The following is a 17434-nucleotide window of genomic DNA, read 5'->3' on the forward strand; positions in this document are numbered from 1 at the left end:
CGGAGCAGATGACGCGGTTGCCGGACGCGCAATAAACGCCGAGTCACGTGATGCATTAACCAACACGGACTAGTCTGTATTGCCCAAAGCTTTACATACACAGTACGTATATTACCACTCAGAACTAAACTTTGATTGGCTCGGACATCCATCCTTGTAACAGCCTCGGTTCACGAGAGGGCGGTCTTATCGCAATCAGAAAGAAACGAGCAAAATGCGGAGACCCCGGCAATTGTATCGGATATCAAAGAGATAACTATATCGCATAGACAAAGGGACAATTAATTAAAATGAACTTATAAGAACATTTTGATCTTTTTTCCCTTTCAGGTCCCTGTCTCATAAAAAGATCGCAGTTATGTCGTTTCCGTTTCGCATCGTGGAACATGTCGTTCCCGGCCAGTATCTCCGAGAGTACCCACGAGCGACATCAACATCACAAGAAGGGACACTGTATCTTGCTGTGAAACAGTATATACCGTTGGATAATCCTCATCCGCAAGCGGGAGATGTTACTTTCATTGCAGCGCATGCGAATGGATTTTCAAAGGTGCGTATCCTGACTACATAACGACCTTCATCACTAACTATGACCAAGGAACTCTATGAGCCGCTCTGGGAAGATATTTATGCTCAGTCACAAAAGTATGGCTTCAAAATACGCAGCATCTGGATGGCGGATGTGGCGCATCAAGGCCAGAGCGGAGTGATTAACGAAAATAAACTTGGAAACGATCGTGAGTTTCGCAGTGCATGATATACGAATGGGACGATTGACCTTTCGCAGCAAGTTGGTTTGATCATTCCCGAGATCTGTTGCACCTTATCAACCTCAAGCGTGAGGAGATGCCACGTCCAATTGTAGGAATTGGCCATAGCATGGGCGGAGCACAGCTGTTAGAGACCATCCCATCATATCTGGGAATTTTGGAAATCTAATCTCTCATCAGAACATACTTGTCTCTTCTACAACCACGCCTTATCCATAGTCTAGTACTATTAGATCCCGTCATTCAGCGTGAGTCCACCCAATATCCCGATCAATTCAAGGGCCGTTATGTCCCCACGAACACCATCCTCTCAACACACCGACGAGACATATGGCCATCCCGAAAAGCAGCGGCAGAGAGCTTCAAGCGAAGTCCATTCTACAAAGCTTGGAACCCACGTGTTCTCGAGAGATGGGTTAAATACGGACTTCGAGAATTACCAACCGTCGTGTATCCGGAACAGCCTAAACAACCACAAACATCGTCAGAGGACGATGATAAGCCCGTTACACTTACCACGACACGGCATCAAGAAGTCTTTACCTTTTCAAGACCTAATTATGATTATGATAGCAAGAACGAAAAACCTGCCAATCGCATTGAAACGCCAGATCTTTTACCCAATGGGCCAAATACGTATCCATTCTACCGCATGGAGCCCAACTACATCTTCTCTCAATTACCCCGCGTCAGACCTAGCGTACTATATATCTTTGCAGGGCAATCATTCATGTGTACACCGTCCATGATGCAGGACAAAATGGACAACACGGGAATTGGCCAAGGTGGCAGTGGCGGCGTAGCAGCCGGAAGAGTCAAATCGGTTTATTTCAAGGATAAGGGACACTTATTGGCGCAAGAAGCAGTTGCGGAATGTGCTCAGGCAGCAGTCGAATTTTTTGGTGAAGAATTGCAGCGTTGGAAAGAAGAAGAGGCTGCATTCCAGAACACTTGGAATAAGAAAACACAGAGAAAGAAATCGACTGTTGATGAACGGTGGTTGAAGGAAGTTGGGCCGCCTCCTGTGAAGGGTGCGAAGTCTACGGATGGAAATTCCAAGCCGAAGCTGTGAGGGAGTACATAAATGGACTCGTCTGGTCTACTGACGCCTGCCTGGGCATGTATATATAGTATATAGTATCCGACATTTATCTCCTACCTCTCCTGGTGTGGTTACAGTGGGGTTTCCCCAAAAGAGGGCTCTACCTGGATGTACATGTAGCCTTCAGCTTGAAGAAAGCGAATATCAATTCTCTAAAAATGTTTCTAATAATACGTCAAATCTCATCCGTTACCCCGTCCATACCATTCAGAGGGTAGAGCAAACCCCTCGTTTGCTTTCATCTTTCAGTTCCCTTGGGAATAGGGACAAATACAAAGACTGAGGGAACAGTGGACACCCATCAAGCATTTCCGTCTATAAAAACTGATCAGAGCCCGCCAATCATCGCATTGCGCCATCATCTTGTATGCACATACACACATGTGATACACACAGGATCACCCCTACAAGTACCGAATCAATCGGTAAGAGCCCAGCTCGTAGAATCCGCACTCAGAATCTATTTGACCTTTTTCGAGGAAGCAGCTGGAGAGCGGACGATTTCGGGGAAGTTCCACGTATGCGACCATATAAGCGTGTATTCGTCTTGTTCTCCGTTTAGGATGTGTCGTAGCCAGATCCCCCAGATTATATAGAGGTACGCGCCAATTCCAGTCATGAGATGCCTATAGCACAAAGTCAGTTATTCTATGGAAAGAGCACCATGAGGGTCGTAATAAGGGCAAACTCACCACCAACCATGACCTTCAAGCAAAATACCCCACGGTAAACCAATCTGCTGCCTCCAACTTCGTAACGTATTGCAGAAGAAATTATCCAAATTCCAGATTGCAAAACCGCCAAGGAACATTGCCAGACCATAGACCACCATGAACCACATTGTCTTCAGCGTCTTGAGGTCGCGCGCATTCTCGTATTCTTGTCTCTCCTTGCTAGGGACCGGAAGACCCTGCTTCTCACGAGCTGCTCGATCTTCTTCGCGCGATTTGCGCCATTTCGGGCGCAGGGCGACTTCCATGGTGTACATGCTTCGGAGAACGACGATGGTGGTGAGAAGCGCATAGGCGTTCTGGTGGAAGACGGGGTCTTGCAGGTAATGGTAGTATAGTGTGATGAAAACCGCGAGGCCAGTAAGAGCAACAGCAAGGAAAGTTCTGACTGGTGCTGATCTCGAGTATGAAAAGGAAGCGTAACACATGAGACATGTGGTATAGATCATTGAGAGCTCATCGACCAACTGCATAGGATCTGGGTCGTGCCGAGGCGTATCATTAGTCTATGGCGTGGAATGATACGGAAAGAAGGGCATCATGAGCTTACACTTCAATGTCGAATGGAACAGAAAACTGCCAGTCCCAACAAGCAAGTATCCGTAGAAAGCGACCTCAAAAACCTTGTCGTGGCCATGTTTTCGCACATTTAACACTCCCTTGATTCCCAATAACAAAAACAGTAAATTCGTCAAGGAGTTCACAATCTCTGCGGAATAAGGTGTCGCATAGTAGTCCTATCAAAGAAGATCATTAGCAATCATTATTCACTTACTCGGCCGGAAAACCGAGATTGCCATGTGAGAGGTATACGTACCTCTTCGCACCAATTCAAGGTTGATGTCACGGGACTCCAGTATCCAGCCTTGGAAGGAGGGTAGGGAATAAAAGGAAGATGGGGCCAATGCTCTGCCATTTTCCTTATTTCAATAAGGCTCAAGTAGCGAGCGATCAAAGCTTCAAGATCGAAGTGGGATCGCTCACGGTCTGCTTAACACAGAACCGTGAATAAGTAACCGGACAAAGCGCTCAGCAAGAATAAAGGATATAACTGCAGTAAATACTCCACAAAAAGACTATTTTTTTCGAGCAGTGAATAGAGAGAGTGTGGTATATAAGTGGGCGAAGGAAGGCTGAAGACGGCCGAATGCGTGACGTAGACTAGGAACAGTCGAGCCTTAGTAAGACTTTAAATTACAAGGTACGGAGATCGTTCGTTTCTAGCGTGTTTACTAGTCCAGCCCCATCTGGTACCCATGATGCGCTGGAAGCAGATACGATTGGCTCTTTGAACTCATTTGTAAGACTACTCTACTATTTCTAGACTAGTCAATACAAGTCTCGTAACATTGATTACATTCTTGTTTATTTGCTTTTACTCTGAAGCATGTACCGTCAACGACATACATATCAACGAGATATATTCTTCACGAAATCAAGCAACGTTAGTAATGACTCTATCAATCATTCCGAAGACTCTGCGAGTACACGACTCTTTCTCTTGCATAACTGCAGCTGGTGTAGAATCTGTCTTTAATACAGACTCGCGCACGTCTCGGAACCCCACTAACCCAGTCAACGCTTCCGCTCTATCCGAAACGAGCTTTAACCAATCGAACGGCTTCGAATGTCGCATTTCGGTAGTCGTGGAAGTGCACGGAGTTTGCAAATCCTGCAGGAATCGGCGGTCAGTTGCTTGACTAACAACATCTGTTTAGAGCCTCCAGTTGAGAGAGCACAAGATGATAAGCTTATCAACTGAACCCTAAGACCTATTTTCGGCCCGGCGGGGCAGTCTTACCCATTTCCGGTAAGGTATTTATCAACTTTCTCTACAAGCTGTTCTTTAGAATCAGAGATGTTGACAAGCTCCTGTATCCAAAGCTTTCCTTGTCAAGCAGTAAATATTTAGATTCAGCGTATTTGAATTTAGCGAGTAGCTATTGTTCCATAGAGCATGGCACAAAGTATTGGCATAAACAACCTTTGTACCTTTTGCTAATGTTGATCACTTTGTTGTTCATATCAGAACATTTACTCTTACCATCTTCCCTGTTTTCTAGTTTTATTGTTGACATTTTCAGAAGCCTACTCCTGACCTTTTCCACATCTTCAATCTTCAGCGGAAACAAATGTGCGGAATATGTTGGGACATATCAATGAAAATGTACTGATTTCGCCATGGCTTCGCATTTGAGCTTAAACTTCCATCATTCTGCTACGAGGTGGTACTATGGCCTGTTATTATATTTCCCCTCTCTATCTCGGGTCACCTTCTTTTTCTATGTAACTTTTCATTATTGAAATCTTTTGCATTTGCATCTATTCGACTCGATTTGCGCTCCCCAAGCTTCCCAGCTTCTGTTATATTGGAGTCTTTTCTCTTTTCACATTGGATCATTTCCTGTTTCAAAATGGATAAACGTCCTACTGAAATTCTTGACTTGGTTAGTTGACTTTTCCTTTCTGAATTCTTACGTGATGTTAATACAGATTTTGACGCACAGATTATGCTCAAAGAGGTCCCCAATGGCCTGTGGGTTCCGAATGTCCGGAAGTTAGCCAGTATTATATGATAGAAGCGACAGCGGTCAACCTGAAAAATTTCTGCACTGAGCCAAAGAATTACATTCAACAATTAAAAGATTTACCAACTTGCAAGCTCTTAAAGTCGATATCAATTTCTTTGGCCTTGCGGGAAATTATGAAAACACAGGACTCATCAACATGGTTGTTGATACGATCCATTCTTTGCCGCTTCGAAGTCTTGAAGAACTTGAAGTCGTTAACAATTACCCTGACTTGTATCATCTCAAACTATCTTCCTCTTTGGAACCAAATTCAATGCAGCTGCCTTTCCAATCCAGACCCGAACATCTCAAACATTTGGGTCTAAGGGGGGCTTATCCTTTCAAAGATGGGAAACTACAAAATTTGCAGCCCATTCAATCCGCTGTCGCCATCGAATCCCCTCATACTGCAGTTTTACCTCCCAATACCATTGTCGGCTACACTTAAAGACCTTAATGTGAGTCGACTGCGATACCTGGAAGTTGACAGAGGCAAATATCTACGAGCGAAGTTTTACGCCTGTTGAAACAATGGAAGGAGTCAATCAGATATCTCAAGATTGCCGCGTGGCTAGATTAATACTCATGGCTAGATCAAGACTCGTGGCTACCGGTGCTATTTCAAATTAGGAGGTGTTTGTTTGAGTTTACTCAAGTTCCACTTCGAGCCGAGAGGTGGCGGATACCAATATTATGATAACGTGAACGAGTCAAAGGTGCAAGATCGGATACGACAAAACATTAGGGATAAAGAGGCTCTTTGTGTATACGCATGGAACGATATACAACGACAAGTTGAGATAAACAAGCTTGCTGAAGGGCTTAGCCCACTGAAAATATCGAAGGAATTACCACCTCTAGAGTCTGTGATGGAGGAAGCGCACTTCCAGGATCTGATCTCCCTGCCGGAGCTCTAAACTATATGGATTTTTGTGACAATTTGATCTTATATGTACTCTAACGACTGTTCACGATGATGGCACCTCGTGCTGAGTCGGTAACGCTAGTCTAGTCAGTCTCAGATGAAATTTCTGAAGCTAAAAGTCCGTGTTACATTTAAAATCTATTAAATAGAAGTAATGAGATTAACCTAATGGTAGATGTATATAGATACGATAGAAGGCGAACGACCGGATGATAAGATTATTACCCTAGCCCTAAGCCCTAAGTTGCGGAGCGGCGGGGTAGCTTCGACTCCCCTTACCGCTTCCAGCAAGGTGTCTATCAGTTTATCTCTCTGTCAACACCAAGCTCGTCAATCAGACGTTCCAAGCTTGCCTCTATCTGTATTTTCTTTCTGATATCTGCTCGCTTCCCCTGCGCCTAATATAGAGGTTTATATCGTGTTCTCAATTCCCGTCGATTCTCTACGTTATTACGAAATCACTCGCCAAAATGTCTATCCCGCCTGAAGCTTTGCAGAAAGTACGATACCTCAGTCCCACGAAGGAATGATCAACTCATGCTAATAATACATCCTTATATAACAGCTCGTACAAGAGATCGAATCGAGAGCAATTGCCGCACAGCAACAAATTAGCATCGTGAAAACACAAATCTCCACAAAACAACGCGACATCCGACTACTGCAACTCACATCGAGTGAACTTGGATCGTTGTCAAAGGATACAAATGTTTATGAAGGCGTTGGAAAGATGTAGGTGCTGAATTCGTTGAAGTACAATATCACCGCCAGACTGACGCTATATTCTCGTTATGTTAGGTTCTTGCATACTCCGATTGATGCCGTCAACAGTCGACTAGCATCCGAGGACGAGACTTTGAAGAAGGATATCAACGAACTAGAAAACAAACTACATTACCTCGAGACGACGCATGAGAAGAGCAGGGAACATATTGAGCAGATTTTCAAGGGGACGGGTGCATCGGCATAACGTGTCATGACGGATTCTACAAGGAAACGACGAACATATAAGATGCCCTGTGGCGAAAAGAAGAAAAAATAGAGACGAGGACTCTGAACTGCGACTATTACGAAAACCCAGGAAGCGATGTCGGTAACTCGCAATAACAACTTTTGGCTACGCCAGGCCTGAGCCGTAAAACTTCAATACGGCCATCACTTTAAGTCTTTGATTGACGAATCATATGTACGAAATTCTTAGTGGCGGAGCATATTCGAACCATTGCGATCCTCGAGCTACTTGTTAATGATTCCAGTTTGTATATTGTACGAACTTATGTATATAGGAAAGCTTGCAACCGCTTATGAACTACCATTTTGATACTGAAACATGAGAGTATACACTGATCCTTGCCTGCACTACCCGGTCTATAGGCATCCCATTTGCGTGAGGATTTGAGAATACGAGCGAGAAACAGCAAACATACGTCAAGGTTCTCATATATTTAACGTACCACTGTATCTTGACCTGACAATGATCAAAGAAGAGGCTTGATAGCATCCTCTACCTTCAAACTCGGCAACTGCAACAAATCATTCGACACATTACCCGCCTTATCAAAATCATTACCAGTGCGCGTATCCAAGGCAGCAGCAACAATAAGGGTGCCTATACCACTAAAATCACCCTTTGACAACTTGCCCTTGGCCTCGGATACAGCAGCATCAAGATCAGCCTCGGTAACCTTGAATTTCTCTCCGGTGGCTTTCTCATAGGTAGCTAGAAGCTCGGATTGAGATGTTGTCAATGTGCGAATGCGGAGGATCTGATTTGCTGTTTTGGGTGCGATTTCTGGCGACAAAGCCTGTGCGATTGCTTTGCCAATGTCTTCGAGATTTGTTGCTGAGAATCTGACGTCTTTGTATTTGGGGAATATAGTGGCGGTCTTGTCTTTGCCGTTAACAGGAATGAAACCAACTTTCAAACCCCTATTGATGATGTTAAAACATTAACGCAGATTAAGAGAAACAGGAAGAATGCTCACCAATCAAAGAAGAAACCATTAAAAACAACAGTCCACTCAATCTTATCCTGCTTGCTCTTTAGATAATCCCTAATCTCAACTTTGGGTGCCCAGCCCGGGAAGTAATCCACAGCAAGTGGAGTGGTGGTATCAGAGCCAAATTCTGATGGAAGGAATCGTTGCACGCCGGCTTCAATAGCTGCATCAATGATCTTCTTTTGTTCAGGGATTGCGGTTCCGGCAATGGCAGAGACCACGGCGTTTTGACCCTTGAGCGCGGAGAGGAGTGAGTCGTGGGTGTAGTCTGTTTTGAGATGGTTGACTCCTGAGGGTGGTTGATATGTGGAATGTGCGCGAGAGAGGACTGAGACGGTGTAGTTGTGTGGTGATTTGACGAGGGCGTCTATAATGGCAGGACTTGTGGTGCGTTAGTTTTGGACCATAAAATTGCCTATTATGGAAGGTTGGTTGAAGCCACGAACCTCAGGTTGCCTCCACCCTGCAATGCGTTAGCTCATTGTTGAGTGCATTGTTTGGATTTTGAAGAATACACTTACCCCAACGACAAGGACATTCTTAATAGCCATAGTGCTGAGTGTTTCGCAGGTGGAAGAAGTTACAGGTTTCGTGATTGATAGTTTGAGGCTCGCAGTTACAAATAATTGAGTTGAACAACCTTGATATTGTACCAAGTGAGGATCTGACTATTTATGTCTATACAATTCCAAGCCACTTGAGAAATATCCCACCGGAAGCCTGGAAGGGCTTCTGACATGAAACATCATACTCACAACATATTGCCTAACTGTCCCACTTTGGCTGATGATGGATTCGAAGATTCCGGATCCGAGTCTACATATGTACGAGACATCCAACCCCCGGACTGAGCGGCATTTACAAGCCGAGTATCTACCGTAATGCCCAAATTACGCCAGCTGACGTGACCAAGCTACAAAAAATTGCTCATCTAATTTGTCAGAAAGGATACTCCAAATGAAGAGAATAAGAGGATGATTGCAGGATGGAGATTACTAAGTTGACCGCGGAATTTATCCGCTGTGGGATGATATGGATCTCCTCCCCGGTGGGATTCCGGTGGGATTTTGGTACTGGATTTTGTACTTCGAGAAGTATCGACAATGTCATAAACTTACAAGAATCATCCATATGTGGCTCTACCACCCCATCGATACTCAAACTTCAGTGATGCACGGCTCAACCGCCTCTCCACCTCGTCCCATGTATCGACCTTAGTCTCAGATTCCCGAATATACTGAAGTACTTGCCTGATCACATAGAGAAAACCAGGTGGAATCGTATCAACAAGGGACACGGTGCTGGTATGAGACGCTGCTATTTCATCGACCATTTTGGTGATTGTATTCATTGCTGCATGTGAACTTTTAAGCCGTTCCTCTCTCTCCTTCGATCTAAATTCGGGTTCATTACCTGATTCTGTTGTCATGTAGTCGATAATATGTGAGTGTATGATCATAAGAGCTCTATCTCTCAGTCAGTTTACATGTTAAGGCGAAGGACGTATAACCTACCTGAGAAGTATACGAATCGCAGTGCAGTATATACCTCCTTTCCCTTGACTCTGGTTCAGAATAACAACTAGAACGCCCTGAATAGTATGGTCGAGACCATGAAGCTGATTATACCTTGCCTCAGGATCTGTCATGTCCAGGGTTTTGATGACTTGGTCCAAAAGCCATGTACCCTGTACAGCGCATGAAAACTTGAAGGCATCAGTGTCTGATTCAGATCCGGAGGCCCCGGCTTTATGCAGTGTTGTACCATCTCGGTAATCCGCTAAACTGCCCGGAATCCTTGTTGTTAAGGGTCGCTGAAGATTGGCTATCTCGCACAGAATCGTTCTATTTGGCTATTAGTAAATTGAGAATTTGCACAAGGACAACGACCTACCTCTCCCAGATGACAATTCCCCACCATGTACTAGCCTTTTCTTCAGCTTCTTGGTATTCTCCGACCTCCATCCCTTGCACTGGAATGGCACTATCAATATGAGCAGCATATCCTATGCGTGCACAAACACCCATAGAAGCAAACGCATCATGGATCCTGCCGTTCGCATACTCATACGTCGCTATAATGATACTGGCTTGAATCAGATGCAACGACGGCGGGAATGATGCTTGCACCAGCGCGAAAAGAGACTTGGTGGTCAAATAGAGAGTTTCCTGATCAAGTGGATGTGCAGAGGGAGGCACAAAGTCCGGATGGTATGTAATCAGACACATACTTAAAAGTAAGACGGAGAAACCTGCCGGAGGTGGTGTGCTATGGTCAACCAAACATCTTTCGACACGTGAGCGGGAGAGCATAGGGATAAATGAATGAATTCCACGAAAATAACGTGTGACTATGTCCTCTAGAGTCTGGCTAGTTGTCCGTATAATACTCAACACTCGTAGATATAGAGTGGACTGGACATTTGTTGGCTGCGATAGTAAGACTTCCGACAAGGTGTTGGAGAGAAGTAAAGAAGAGCGTATGATGGGGTTGGTGGAGACATCTAGGGCTAGTTTTGGCTGAACTGAAAGTTGCTTTATATTTGATGCTTGATATTGACAGCTCAAACTCTTTCTATCGTATAACATCAGCTCTTCCACCTTTATCAATCGAGCCAACCTATCTCACCGGCAGCAATACCCACACCGCGGCTTCACCTTGTCGCATTTCTTCTTGCGCAGTTTGCAATTTGTGCAAACAAATTGCTGTAAAATGTCGGCCGACTTCATCATATAATGATCGGTATGGATACCTTAGAATTAGTAGTCACTTGGAGAATCTCAGGAGAAAATCCCAAATGCTTGAAGAATGACAAATCTGAACTGACGAAAAAGGGAAAGCGGCGCCGACAAGTGGAGCAGTCCTCCGGCATGTAGACACTCTGATTGGACAGGGGTACTCCGCCAGCCTTATTAGCCCTAATCATAGTAATCAATGCCCTAAAGAGGCAACCAATGCGGCTGAAGAAGAGTATAAAAGGGGAGCAATTCAACGCTTCGACGATGGATAAAATCTGGTTGATTCGATATTCCTTTTGCAAAAGAGTCGACAATATGACAGAGTCAATGACACAGGCAACAACTAAGGAAGCCCCTTCCAATGGGCCTATTCTATCACCAGAGGAGGGCGTCCGAGGATGGATATGCGTCATTGGTTCGTTTTTAGCATTATTTGCAACTTTTGGATTCCTAAACGCGTGAGCTCTTGATCCTCGTATTGCAATTAGGTATAGGAGTATCACTAACCGGCATGCAACACAGAATTGGTGTCTTTCAGACAACCTACCAAGAGACCTCTCTCCGCTCATACACCTCCTCAGACATTGCATGGGTCTTCGCGGTCCAATTGTGTCTTCTATGGGCTCTTGGACCCTTCTACGGGCGTATAATTGATACCTACGGCCCAGCTCCAGTAATCTATCCCTGCAGCTTTCTCTGCGTCTTTTCACTCTGCATGACCAGTCTTGCAGATGAATACTATCAGATCTTCTTAGCACAAGGTTTAGTATTCGGGATAGGTGCCGGCGGTGTATTCACTGCGTCAATAGTCTGCGTCAGTCAGTGGTTTATCAGGCGGCGTGGATTAGCTGTCGGCATTGCGACGAGTGGCTCTAGTTTAGGAGGAGTTATATTCCCCATCTTCGTCAATCGAGTGATTCAAGATGTAGGGTTTTATGGTGCGGTGCGGTTTACGGCTCTCTTTATTGGCATTCTACTCGCTGCGTCGTGCCTCATGGTTAAAGGGAGATTGCCTCGGAGGCCTTGGAATAACAAGACGCCGTGGTTTGATGTGACCCTTTTCAATGATAAGCCGTTCGCATTCTATATCTTGGGATCTTTCTTGGTCATGTTAGTATTATCTTTTCCTTTTACCTTTTAACAAACTCGTTGTTGATTTATACAGGTGGGGACTTTGGGGTCCCTTTGATTTCATCTCTAGCATGGCGGAAGCGCAAGGTTTTTCTCCTACACTTGCTCTCTATTTGATTTCCATTGTCAAGTACGGCTCATCCTGCAACATGCTTCCAAGGTTCCCTTTATAACTGATCACCATTTAGCTCAACTTCTATACCCGGCCGTATTATCCCCCCTCATCTCGCGGACCGCATCGGCCATTTCAACGTCATTACGCTATGCTCCGCCCTTATTGGAGGTTCAATACTTTGTCTCTGGCTGCCATTCAATTACCATCCATCGCATGCTGGAATCATTCTCTTTGCTTTAGTATACGGCTTCGTCAGTGGAGCATTTGTGTCCCTACTCATGCCTTGCGTGGCGAAAACGGGAAGTTTGGAAACCCTCGGTCAACGGTTTGGCACTTTTCAACTTGCGATGGGAGCTGCGTAAGTCGTACCCCAGTATTGTTACTTCTTTTGAGACAAGCAAAAAACTAAGTTTGGATTTAGCTCCCTCACTGGACTGCCCATTATGGGTGCCATCCTCAATCGCCAGTCTGGAACAGATTTTTCTGGACTGCAAATATTTGCCTCGATGTCTGCGTTGCTCGGCACTGGATTCCTAGCTGTGTCGACTTATTTTTTGTCTCGTGCGCGAGAGACTTGGAAAATATAGTTTGCTTAACATCATTCAGAAATCATGCTCTTCTGGATCGGAAATTGGTTGATATGTTGTCTCTCTAACCCCAACAGGAGAGTCGAAACCTAGCAAATACCCGTGATAATTCGAACTGGCTTTGAAATATCAGAAATTTTCTTTAGACATGAATATTCGTGATATTCCTCACAGAAGTCCGAAATTCCGAATTCCGAGATCCTTGAAGCGCAAGACTTGAAAGATGGGAGAGCGATGATATCATAGTGGTCGGCGGGGATGCGAAAGAGTTTAGAATTCAGGTATCCTTGAAGACATCGGTTCTGGTTGAACAATAATAATAATAATCTATATGGAACAGTAAGTTCTCTCCGTTGAAGCCTATCCAAGCCGGGGAAACGCTGTAAAGGCGTTGTAGGTGGAGTCAGTGTGCAAATGTAATAGTCGCCGACTCAATGCAGATACATACGTCAATAGTCTCACACCCCTGTACTGTACTTGGGCACATCTTTCGCCCCAGTATGCCCAGGTGGGTACATAAATTGCCCGATATCTTGCTGACAATTCGATTCCAAAATGGTGATAACTATATAAATAGAGTGATCAGAGGCGCTTTCAGAGTCTGGATAACGCATCGGGACGGCCCCGCCCGAGCCACGTCCAATACTTGTCTACGTAGCATATCTAGTAGTATCTGTATGCGAAGTACGGAGAAATGGTTATTTGAGATCGCGATTGTCCTGATCGGAGGAATGACGGATAAGGCTGACTGCCTGACCTCCATCTGAGCCCAAGAGTGGGACTCACCTCATGAGGTGGCTGGGAATGACCAGTGGCCAGTGACTCTGGCTTCTGACTCCATATTTGCAGATACAACTTGTCTACGCGTTGCAAGCTGTACATCGAAGCGCCCTTTGATTAGGGCCAGCGCCAACTGGCTTGACGCCCAACCGCAGAGCCTCTGATTGTACGATGGCGATGCGATGATCAAAGAGGAGTATGCTTGTTTATAGAACATGTAGAACTAGTTCCGACATATAATATATGTAGCTCGATCGTTTTGAATAGGACTTTAGTAACAATAGAGAATTAAACAATAAGGAGCGTCGTCGCACCACCCCGCTCCTGCCGTCCGCATTGACGATTGGCAAGGACCCCCGCCACAGGCAGTCGCTCAGCTGGACTCTTTCTCTCGTTCTCTCTTCTTCTATTCTTCTATTTATTTTTATTCTTTCTTGTCTTACCTTTTTCTCTCTTATCACCAGGGCTGTGGCTGAGGTCTGTCTATTGCTTACATAGACACCACACATACAGCGATAGATAAGCCTGTCGTTGGATAGACTTATCGTCTGTCGCTGTTACACCTGGTATTTACCGCACATTTCATCTTTAGCAAGCCTTGTTGCTGACATCCTGCTACAGCCTCCAAAACAGACCTTGAAAAACCACGTACAAATAGCTTCATCATGCCCCGTCATTGGGTTACGGACGACGACACCGAGTCTGAGTCCGAATTCTCAGAGACGGATGTTTCCTTCCACCGTCCTGGACGTCGCACATCAGTCAAACGTCGTTCGTTCTCTCGCACTCGACGCCATAGCCCAAGCTCTAATGCCTTCTTGAGCCCTGTTGCCATCGCTTCCCCGGTCCGCCGCTCCGCCTCCACGGGAGGCAGGCGCCGCCGAGGAGACGATCCGATCGTGGTGGTCGATGTTCATAACGATGTCCATGCCAAGCAGGACTCTCGAGATCATCGTCGCAGCAAAATCGAGCAACGGATGGCACGAGAAGATGACATTGAAGAAATCGACATTATCCGCAGTCACCGACGTCCCAGAATCATCGCAGATGTCCCTGCCTCTCGTACCCCGTCACCTCGTCAGCAACAGCGTGACTGGGAACTACTCATGGACCAGCGTATACTTGCCAAAAATGATATCCGTCAAGACTTGGAGCTTGCCAAGCAGCAACAGGAGATTGAACGTTTGGAGCGACAGATAGCTAAGAGCCGAGAGCAACGTCGCGACGAGCGACACGGCTCTGTCTCCCGTCGCCGTCTCGCCGAAGAGGAACTCTGGGAGGACGAGCTTGCCGAACGACTGCGTAAACTTGAACTACTAGAACGGGCGAAGCGCAGTGAGGAGGAAGACAGACTTGTTGATTATCGTTCCAAGATCAAGAAACTGGAAGAAATAGAGCGAGAACAACGCACTGCGGAAGAACAAAAGCTTGCTGACTACCGGGCTAAAGTCAAGCGGCTCGAAGAAGCGGAGCGAAAGGCGGCCGAAGAAGAGGAAGCCCGACGCTTGGCTAAGATCAAACGGCTGGAAGAAATGGAGCGAAAGGCCGCAGAAGAAGAGGAGGCTAAGCGTTTGGCTCAGGAGAAGCACTTGAAGGAAATCGAAAAGAGAGAGAAGATCAAGGCTGAAAGGGATCGAATCATCAAGGAGATCAAAGATGAGGAAGCTCGCAAGGCCCTAGAGGAGGAACAGCGGAAAAAGGAGCTTGCTGAACTCAAGAGGAAGGCCATTATGGAGTGGCAACAGGCCGAGGAAGCACGAAAATTGAAAGAGATTGAGGAGCAAAAGGCAAAGGATAAGGAGTTCCGAGAGAGACTGAAGCTTGAGTTTGGATACAGCGAGGAGGAGATTGAGAAGATGCTCAAGAAGAAGCATGAGCAGCAAGAGAAGAAAGAGGAAAAGAAGGAGGGTGCAATTGTCGTTTTGGAGCCTCCGCGAGAAAAGACAACGTTCATCAGGGTGGGTTTATGACAAGAGATCTGCTGCAGCACTTGGATTATGCTAACAGAACAATAGGTCCACCGCAAGTACTTGCTTCCTGCAACATTGGATGCATACAAACTTCCATGGGACTGGGATGATGTAAGTCAAAGTTTCAATATCTGCAGAAATGAAATATCAGAAACTAACGTAACGTATAAATAGCGCGACGGAAATTACATTATCATCAAACAATGGATCTCTGAAGATTTCCAGGAGGAACTATTTGCGCATACTCGTCGACTCCGTGGTCACGGTGGTGGCAAGCTCATTGAAGAGACATCGACCACCCTTACCGAATTGAAGGTCAACGACCGCAAGCGGGATAAGATGTATCTGGTTCGGAAGAAGAATCCTGGAAAATCTTGGATTTTTACATAATTCTAAATCCTTCTTTCATGCTTTGGGACTTATTTGGAGTTCCTTGGATGTTTGATTAACGAGATATGACTTTCTGATTTGACTTTGTTTTTTTTTGTTGGGTTGATACTCTTCTTTCACTTTGGATACGATGTCTGTTTACTTGCTTCATGTGATATATTTAGCAAAGCTTGATTACATATATGGATATATCGATGTTATGATGTTGAAATCAACTATCGATTTCGGTGATGTTACAAATAGTATTTCACAGAGCAGAGTTCTAACCCTAAAGACCTCGAGACAATCCATCTAATACTTCATCTCCCTCGCCTCAGCCTCCCACCTCCTCTCCGCCCTCATGATCAACTCCTCATAAACCGACCAAGCCAAAGCCGAACTAAGCGCTTTCCTCCCCATTCTCAGTCCCAACCCACTCATCAAACTCCTCCCCCCATCTTCCTTGATCATTAACCTGAGCGCATGAACCATGTTCCTGTATTTCCCTGGTTGGAGCTGTATGCGTGTCTTGACTGCATCGAACGGATTCGTCAGCGCTGTTGCGAGACCAGCTGCAAGCGCGCCCGAGGCGAAGTTTATAGTTGTCGAATTATTCGATTTATTATTATTGCTTTTATCAGTATCAGCCGACGCAGTAGAAGGTTGTATTCGACTCAGTGTCCGTTTGAATTGTTCATAAAACGCAACGTATAACCCTGCATAAGGTGCATCACGAACAGCCGTGGCGCCAAATCCAGCGAATAGTCCCTTCACACCTTCTGTGCGGACAATATCCTTTGCCGCACCGGCGAGACTGCGATAGGCGTAATAATCCGATTCATAGCGCACTTTGAGCACTGTCACAGGCATCATTATGAATCCAGCTGCTGTTCGGGCCACGGCGCCCGTGAGTAAGTTCGCTGTATGCGATAATTTGGGTAACGCTGAAGAAGATTTTACTGTGCTGTTACTGCTATTCCCATCAAGTAAAATAGCCACCGGTCCTCGACGCGCAACTTCTTGTCGCAATGCATTTAGCGAGGTAAAATACAGCGCAGATCCGAATCCCGTTCGGAGTGCGGAGGGGAGTGTGCCGCGCCATAGGTTGCGGATTGGGTGAGGAGAGGAGAGGATAGTGCGGATTGTGTCGAGGAGAGAGGCGGTTCGTTTGGATTGTTGTTGGACTCGGGTTTTGAGGAGGTCGGCGGGTTGGAGGAGGATGGAGGAGGTGAGGCCTGATGCAAGGCCGGCGGCGAAGTGGAAGGGTGTTTTGGATGCTATGACTGTTAATTCGTCTCGTTATATTCTGATTGACTTGGGGAGAACGAACATGTGATTATTCTTTTACTTGTCGGTGCAGAGGACGGCGATACTGCCGTTGGTGGTACATGTGACATCTTCCGTTTTCTTGATTCGGCCTGATAAGAAACCTGATCTGAAGTTGCTGGCTGCCAATTGCAATCTGAACGCAATGAATGGCAATCTCCAGTCTCGGCTTCAGATGATTATATAGAAGGGCGTATAATAGATCTTATCGAAGTGTTCATCGTGGTGGCATGCTGAAACAAAGTAGATCTAGTCGGGATAAGGCCTCGGGAACAATGAGGGAACACCAGCGTCCGTGGTAAGGATGACTTAAAGAATGA

General features: G+C 45.7%; 8 protein-coding genes across 10 annotated transcripts, besides 2 other annotated features; 4 read left to right on the plus strand and 4 right to left on the minus strand.

Moving 5' to 3' along the window:
- Positions 1 to 358: 358 nt before the first annotated feature.
- TSTA_076520 (toxin biosynthesis protein, putative) lies at positions 359 to 1842 on the plus strand (the record flags this gene model as incomplete). Its single annotated transcript, XM_002341630.1, has 4 exons — positions 359 to 550; positions 599 to 737; positions 788 to 896; positions 951 to 1842. 4 exons carry the CDS (start codon positions 359 to 361, stop codon positions 1840 to 1842), a joined length of 1332 nt encoding a protein of 443 aa, XP_002341671.1.
- Positions 1843 to 1999: 157 nt separating this feature from the next.
- Positions 2000 to 3729, minus strand: TSTA_076530 (alkaline dihydroceramidase Ydc1, putative). 3 transcript variants are annotated; one of them, XM_002341631.1, is made up of 5 exons: positions 3421 to 3729; positions 3154 to 3340; positions 2565 to 3081; positions 2250 to 2498; positions 2000 to 2187 (listed from the first exon to the last, which is right to left on the minus strand). In XM_002341631.1, exons 1-4 carry the CDS (start codon positions 3517 to 3519, stop codon positions 2333 to 2335), a joined length of 969 nt encoding a protein of 322 aa, XP_002341672.1. In that variant the 5' UTR covers positions 3520 to 3729; the 3' UTR covers positions 2000 to 2187; positions 2250 to 2332. The 3 variants fall into 3 exon arrangements, with proteins under 3 accessions (XP_002341672.1, XP_002341673.1, XP_002341674.1); XM_002341632.1 differs by having other exon boundaries at positions 2000 to 2498; XM_002341633.1 differs by having other exon boundaries at positions 2000 to 3081.
- A 2683-nt stretch (positions 3730 to 6412) lies between these two features.
- Positions 6413 to 7424, plus strand: TSTA_076540 (prefoldin subunit 1, putative). Its single transcript, XM_002341634.1, has 3 exons — positions 6413 to 6598; positions 6664 to 6830; positions 6897 to 7424. The coding sequence occupies exons 1-3, from the start codon at positions 6569 to 6571 to the stop codon at positions 7066 to 7068; spliced, it is 369 nt and encodes a 122-aa protein (XP_002341675.1). The 5' UTR covers positions 6413 to 6568; the 3' UTR covers positions 7069 to 7424.
- Positions 7425 to 7430: 6 nt separating this feature from the next.
- TSTA_076550 (uncharacterized protein) lies at positions 7431 to 8731 on the minus strand. Its single transcript, XM_002341635.1, has 4 exons — positions 8620 to 8731; positions 8545 to 8561; positions 8084 to 8479; positions 7431 to 8027 (listed from the first exon to the last, which is right to left on the minus strand). Exons 1-4 carry the CDS (start codon positions 8647 to 8649, stop codon positions 7577 to 7579), a joined length of 894 nt encoding a protein of 297 aa, XP_002341676.1. The 5' UTR covers positions 8650 to 8731; the 3' UTR covers positions 7431 to 7576.
- Positions 8732 to 9221: 490 nt separating this feature from the next.
- Positions 9222 to 10970, minus strand: TSTA_076560 (uncharacterized protein; the record flags this gene model as incomplete). The annotated part of the gene is made up of 5 exons (XM_002341636.1): positions 9222 to 9492; positions 9613 to 9942; positions 9992 to 10672; positions 10727 to 10803; positions 10851 to 10970. 5 exons carry the CDS (start codon positions 10968 to 10970, stop codon positions 9222 to 9224), a joined length of 1479 nt encoding a protein of 492 aa, XP_002341677.1.
- Positions 10971 to 11151: 181 nt separating this feature from the next.
- Positions 11152 to 13079, plus strand: TSTA_076570 (MFS transporter, putative; the record flags this gene model as incomplete). Its single annotated transcript, XM_002341637.1, has 5 exons — positions 11152 to 11294; positions 11359 to 11946; positions 12002 to 12097; positions 12156 to 12440; positions 12504 to 13079. 5 exons carry the CDS (start codon positions 11152 to 11154, stop codon positions 12667 to 12669), a joined length of 1278 nt encoding a protein of 425 aa, XP_002341678.1. The 3' UTR covers positions 12670 to 13079.
- Positions 13080 to 13832: 753 nt separating this feature from the next.
- Positions 13833 to 13905: a sequence feature (CT-rich).
- A 209-nt stretch (positions 13906 to 14114) lies between these two features.
- Positions 14115 to 16078, plus strand: TSTA_076580 (uncharacterized protein; the record flags this gene model as incomplete). Its single annotated transcript, XM_002341638.1, has 3 exons — positions 14115 to 15407; positions 15465 to 15530; positions 15594 to 16078. The coding sequence occupies 3 exons, from the start codon at positions 14115 to 14117 to the stop codon at positions 15807 to 15809; spliced, it is 1575 nt and encodes a 524-aa protein (XP_002341679.1). The 3' UTR covers positions 15810 to 16078.
- Positions 15288 to 15356: a sequence feature (GA-rich).
- A 22-nt stretch (positions 16079 to 16100) lies between the features above and the next one.
- Positions 16101 to 17185, minus strand: TSTA_076590 (mitochondrial carrier protein, putative; the record flags this gene model as incomplete). Its single annotated transcript, XM_002341639.1, has 2 exons — positions 16101 to 17065; positions 17119 to 17185. 2 exons carry the CDS (start codon positions 17183 to 17185, stop codon positions 16101 to 16103), a joined length of 1032 nt encoding a protein of 343 aa, XP_002341680.1.
- Between the last annotated feature and the right edge of the window lie 249 nt (positions 17186 to 17434).

This window comes from Talaromyces stipitatus, genomic scaffold (genome assembly GCF_000003125.1).
Source record: "Talaromyces stipitatus ATCC 10500 scf_1105507295523 genomic scaffold, whole genome shotgun sequence".
NCBI lineage: Eukaryota > Fungi > Ascomycota > Eurotiomycetes > Eurotiales > Trichocomaceae > Talaromyces > Talaromyces stipitatus.

Bases quoted from the DNA above. Each gene is read 5' to 3' on its own strand.
- TSTA_076530 (XM_002341631.1), bottom strand. From the start codon at position 3,519: ATGGCAGAGCATTGGCCCCATCTTCCTTTTATTCCCTACCCTCCTTCC. The intron at 3,341-3,420 runs GTACGTATACCT...CTTCTTTGATAG, and splicing joins CCTTGAATTGGTGCGAAGAG to GACTACTATGCGACACCTTA. The intron at 3,082-3,153 runs GTAAGCTCATGA...GGCACGACCCAG, and splicing joins GTTCCATTCGACATTGAAGT to ATCCTATGCAGTTGGTCGAT.
- TSTA_076540 (XM_002341634.1), top strand. From the start codon at position 6,569: ATGTCTATCCCGCCTGAAGCTTTGCAGAAA. The intron at 6,599-6,663 runs GTACGATACCTC...CTTATATAACAG, and splicing joins CGCCTGAAGCTTTGCAGAAA to CTCGTACAAGAGATCGAATC. The intron at 6,831-6,896 runs GTAGGTGCTGAA...TCGTTATGTTAG, and splicing joins TATGAAGGCGTTGGAAAGAT to GTTCTTGCATACTCCGATTG.
- TSTA_076550 (XM_002341635.1), bottom strand. From the start codon at position 8,649: ATGGCTATTAAGAATGTCCTTGTCGTTGGG. The intron at 8,028-8,083 runs GTGAGCATTCTT...CATCATCAATAG, and splicing joins AATGGTTTCTTCTTTGATTG to GGGTTTGAAAGTTGGTTTCA.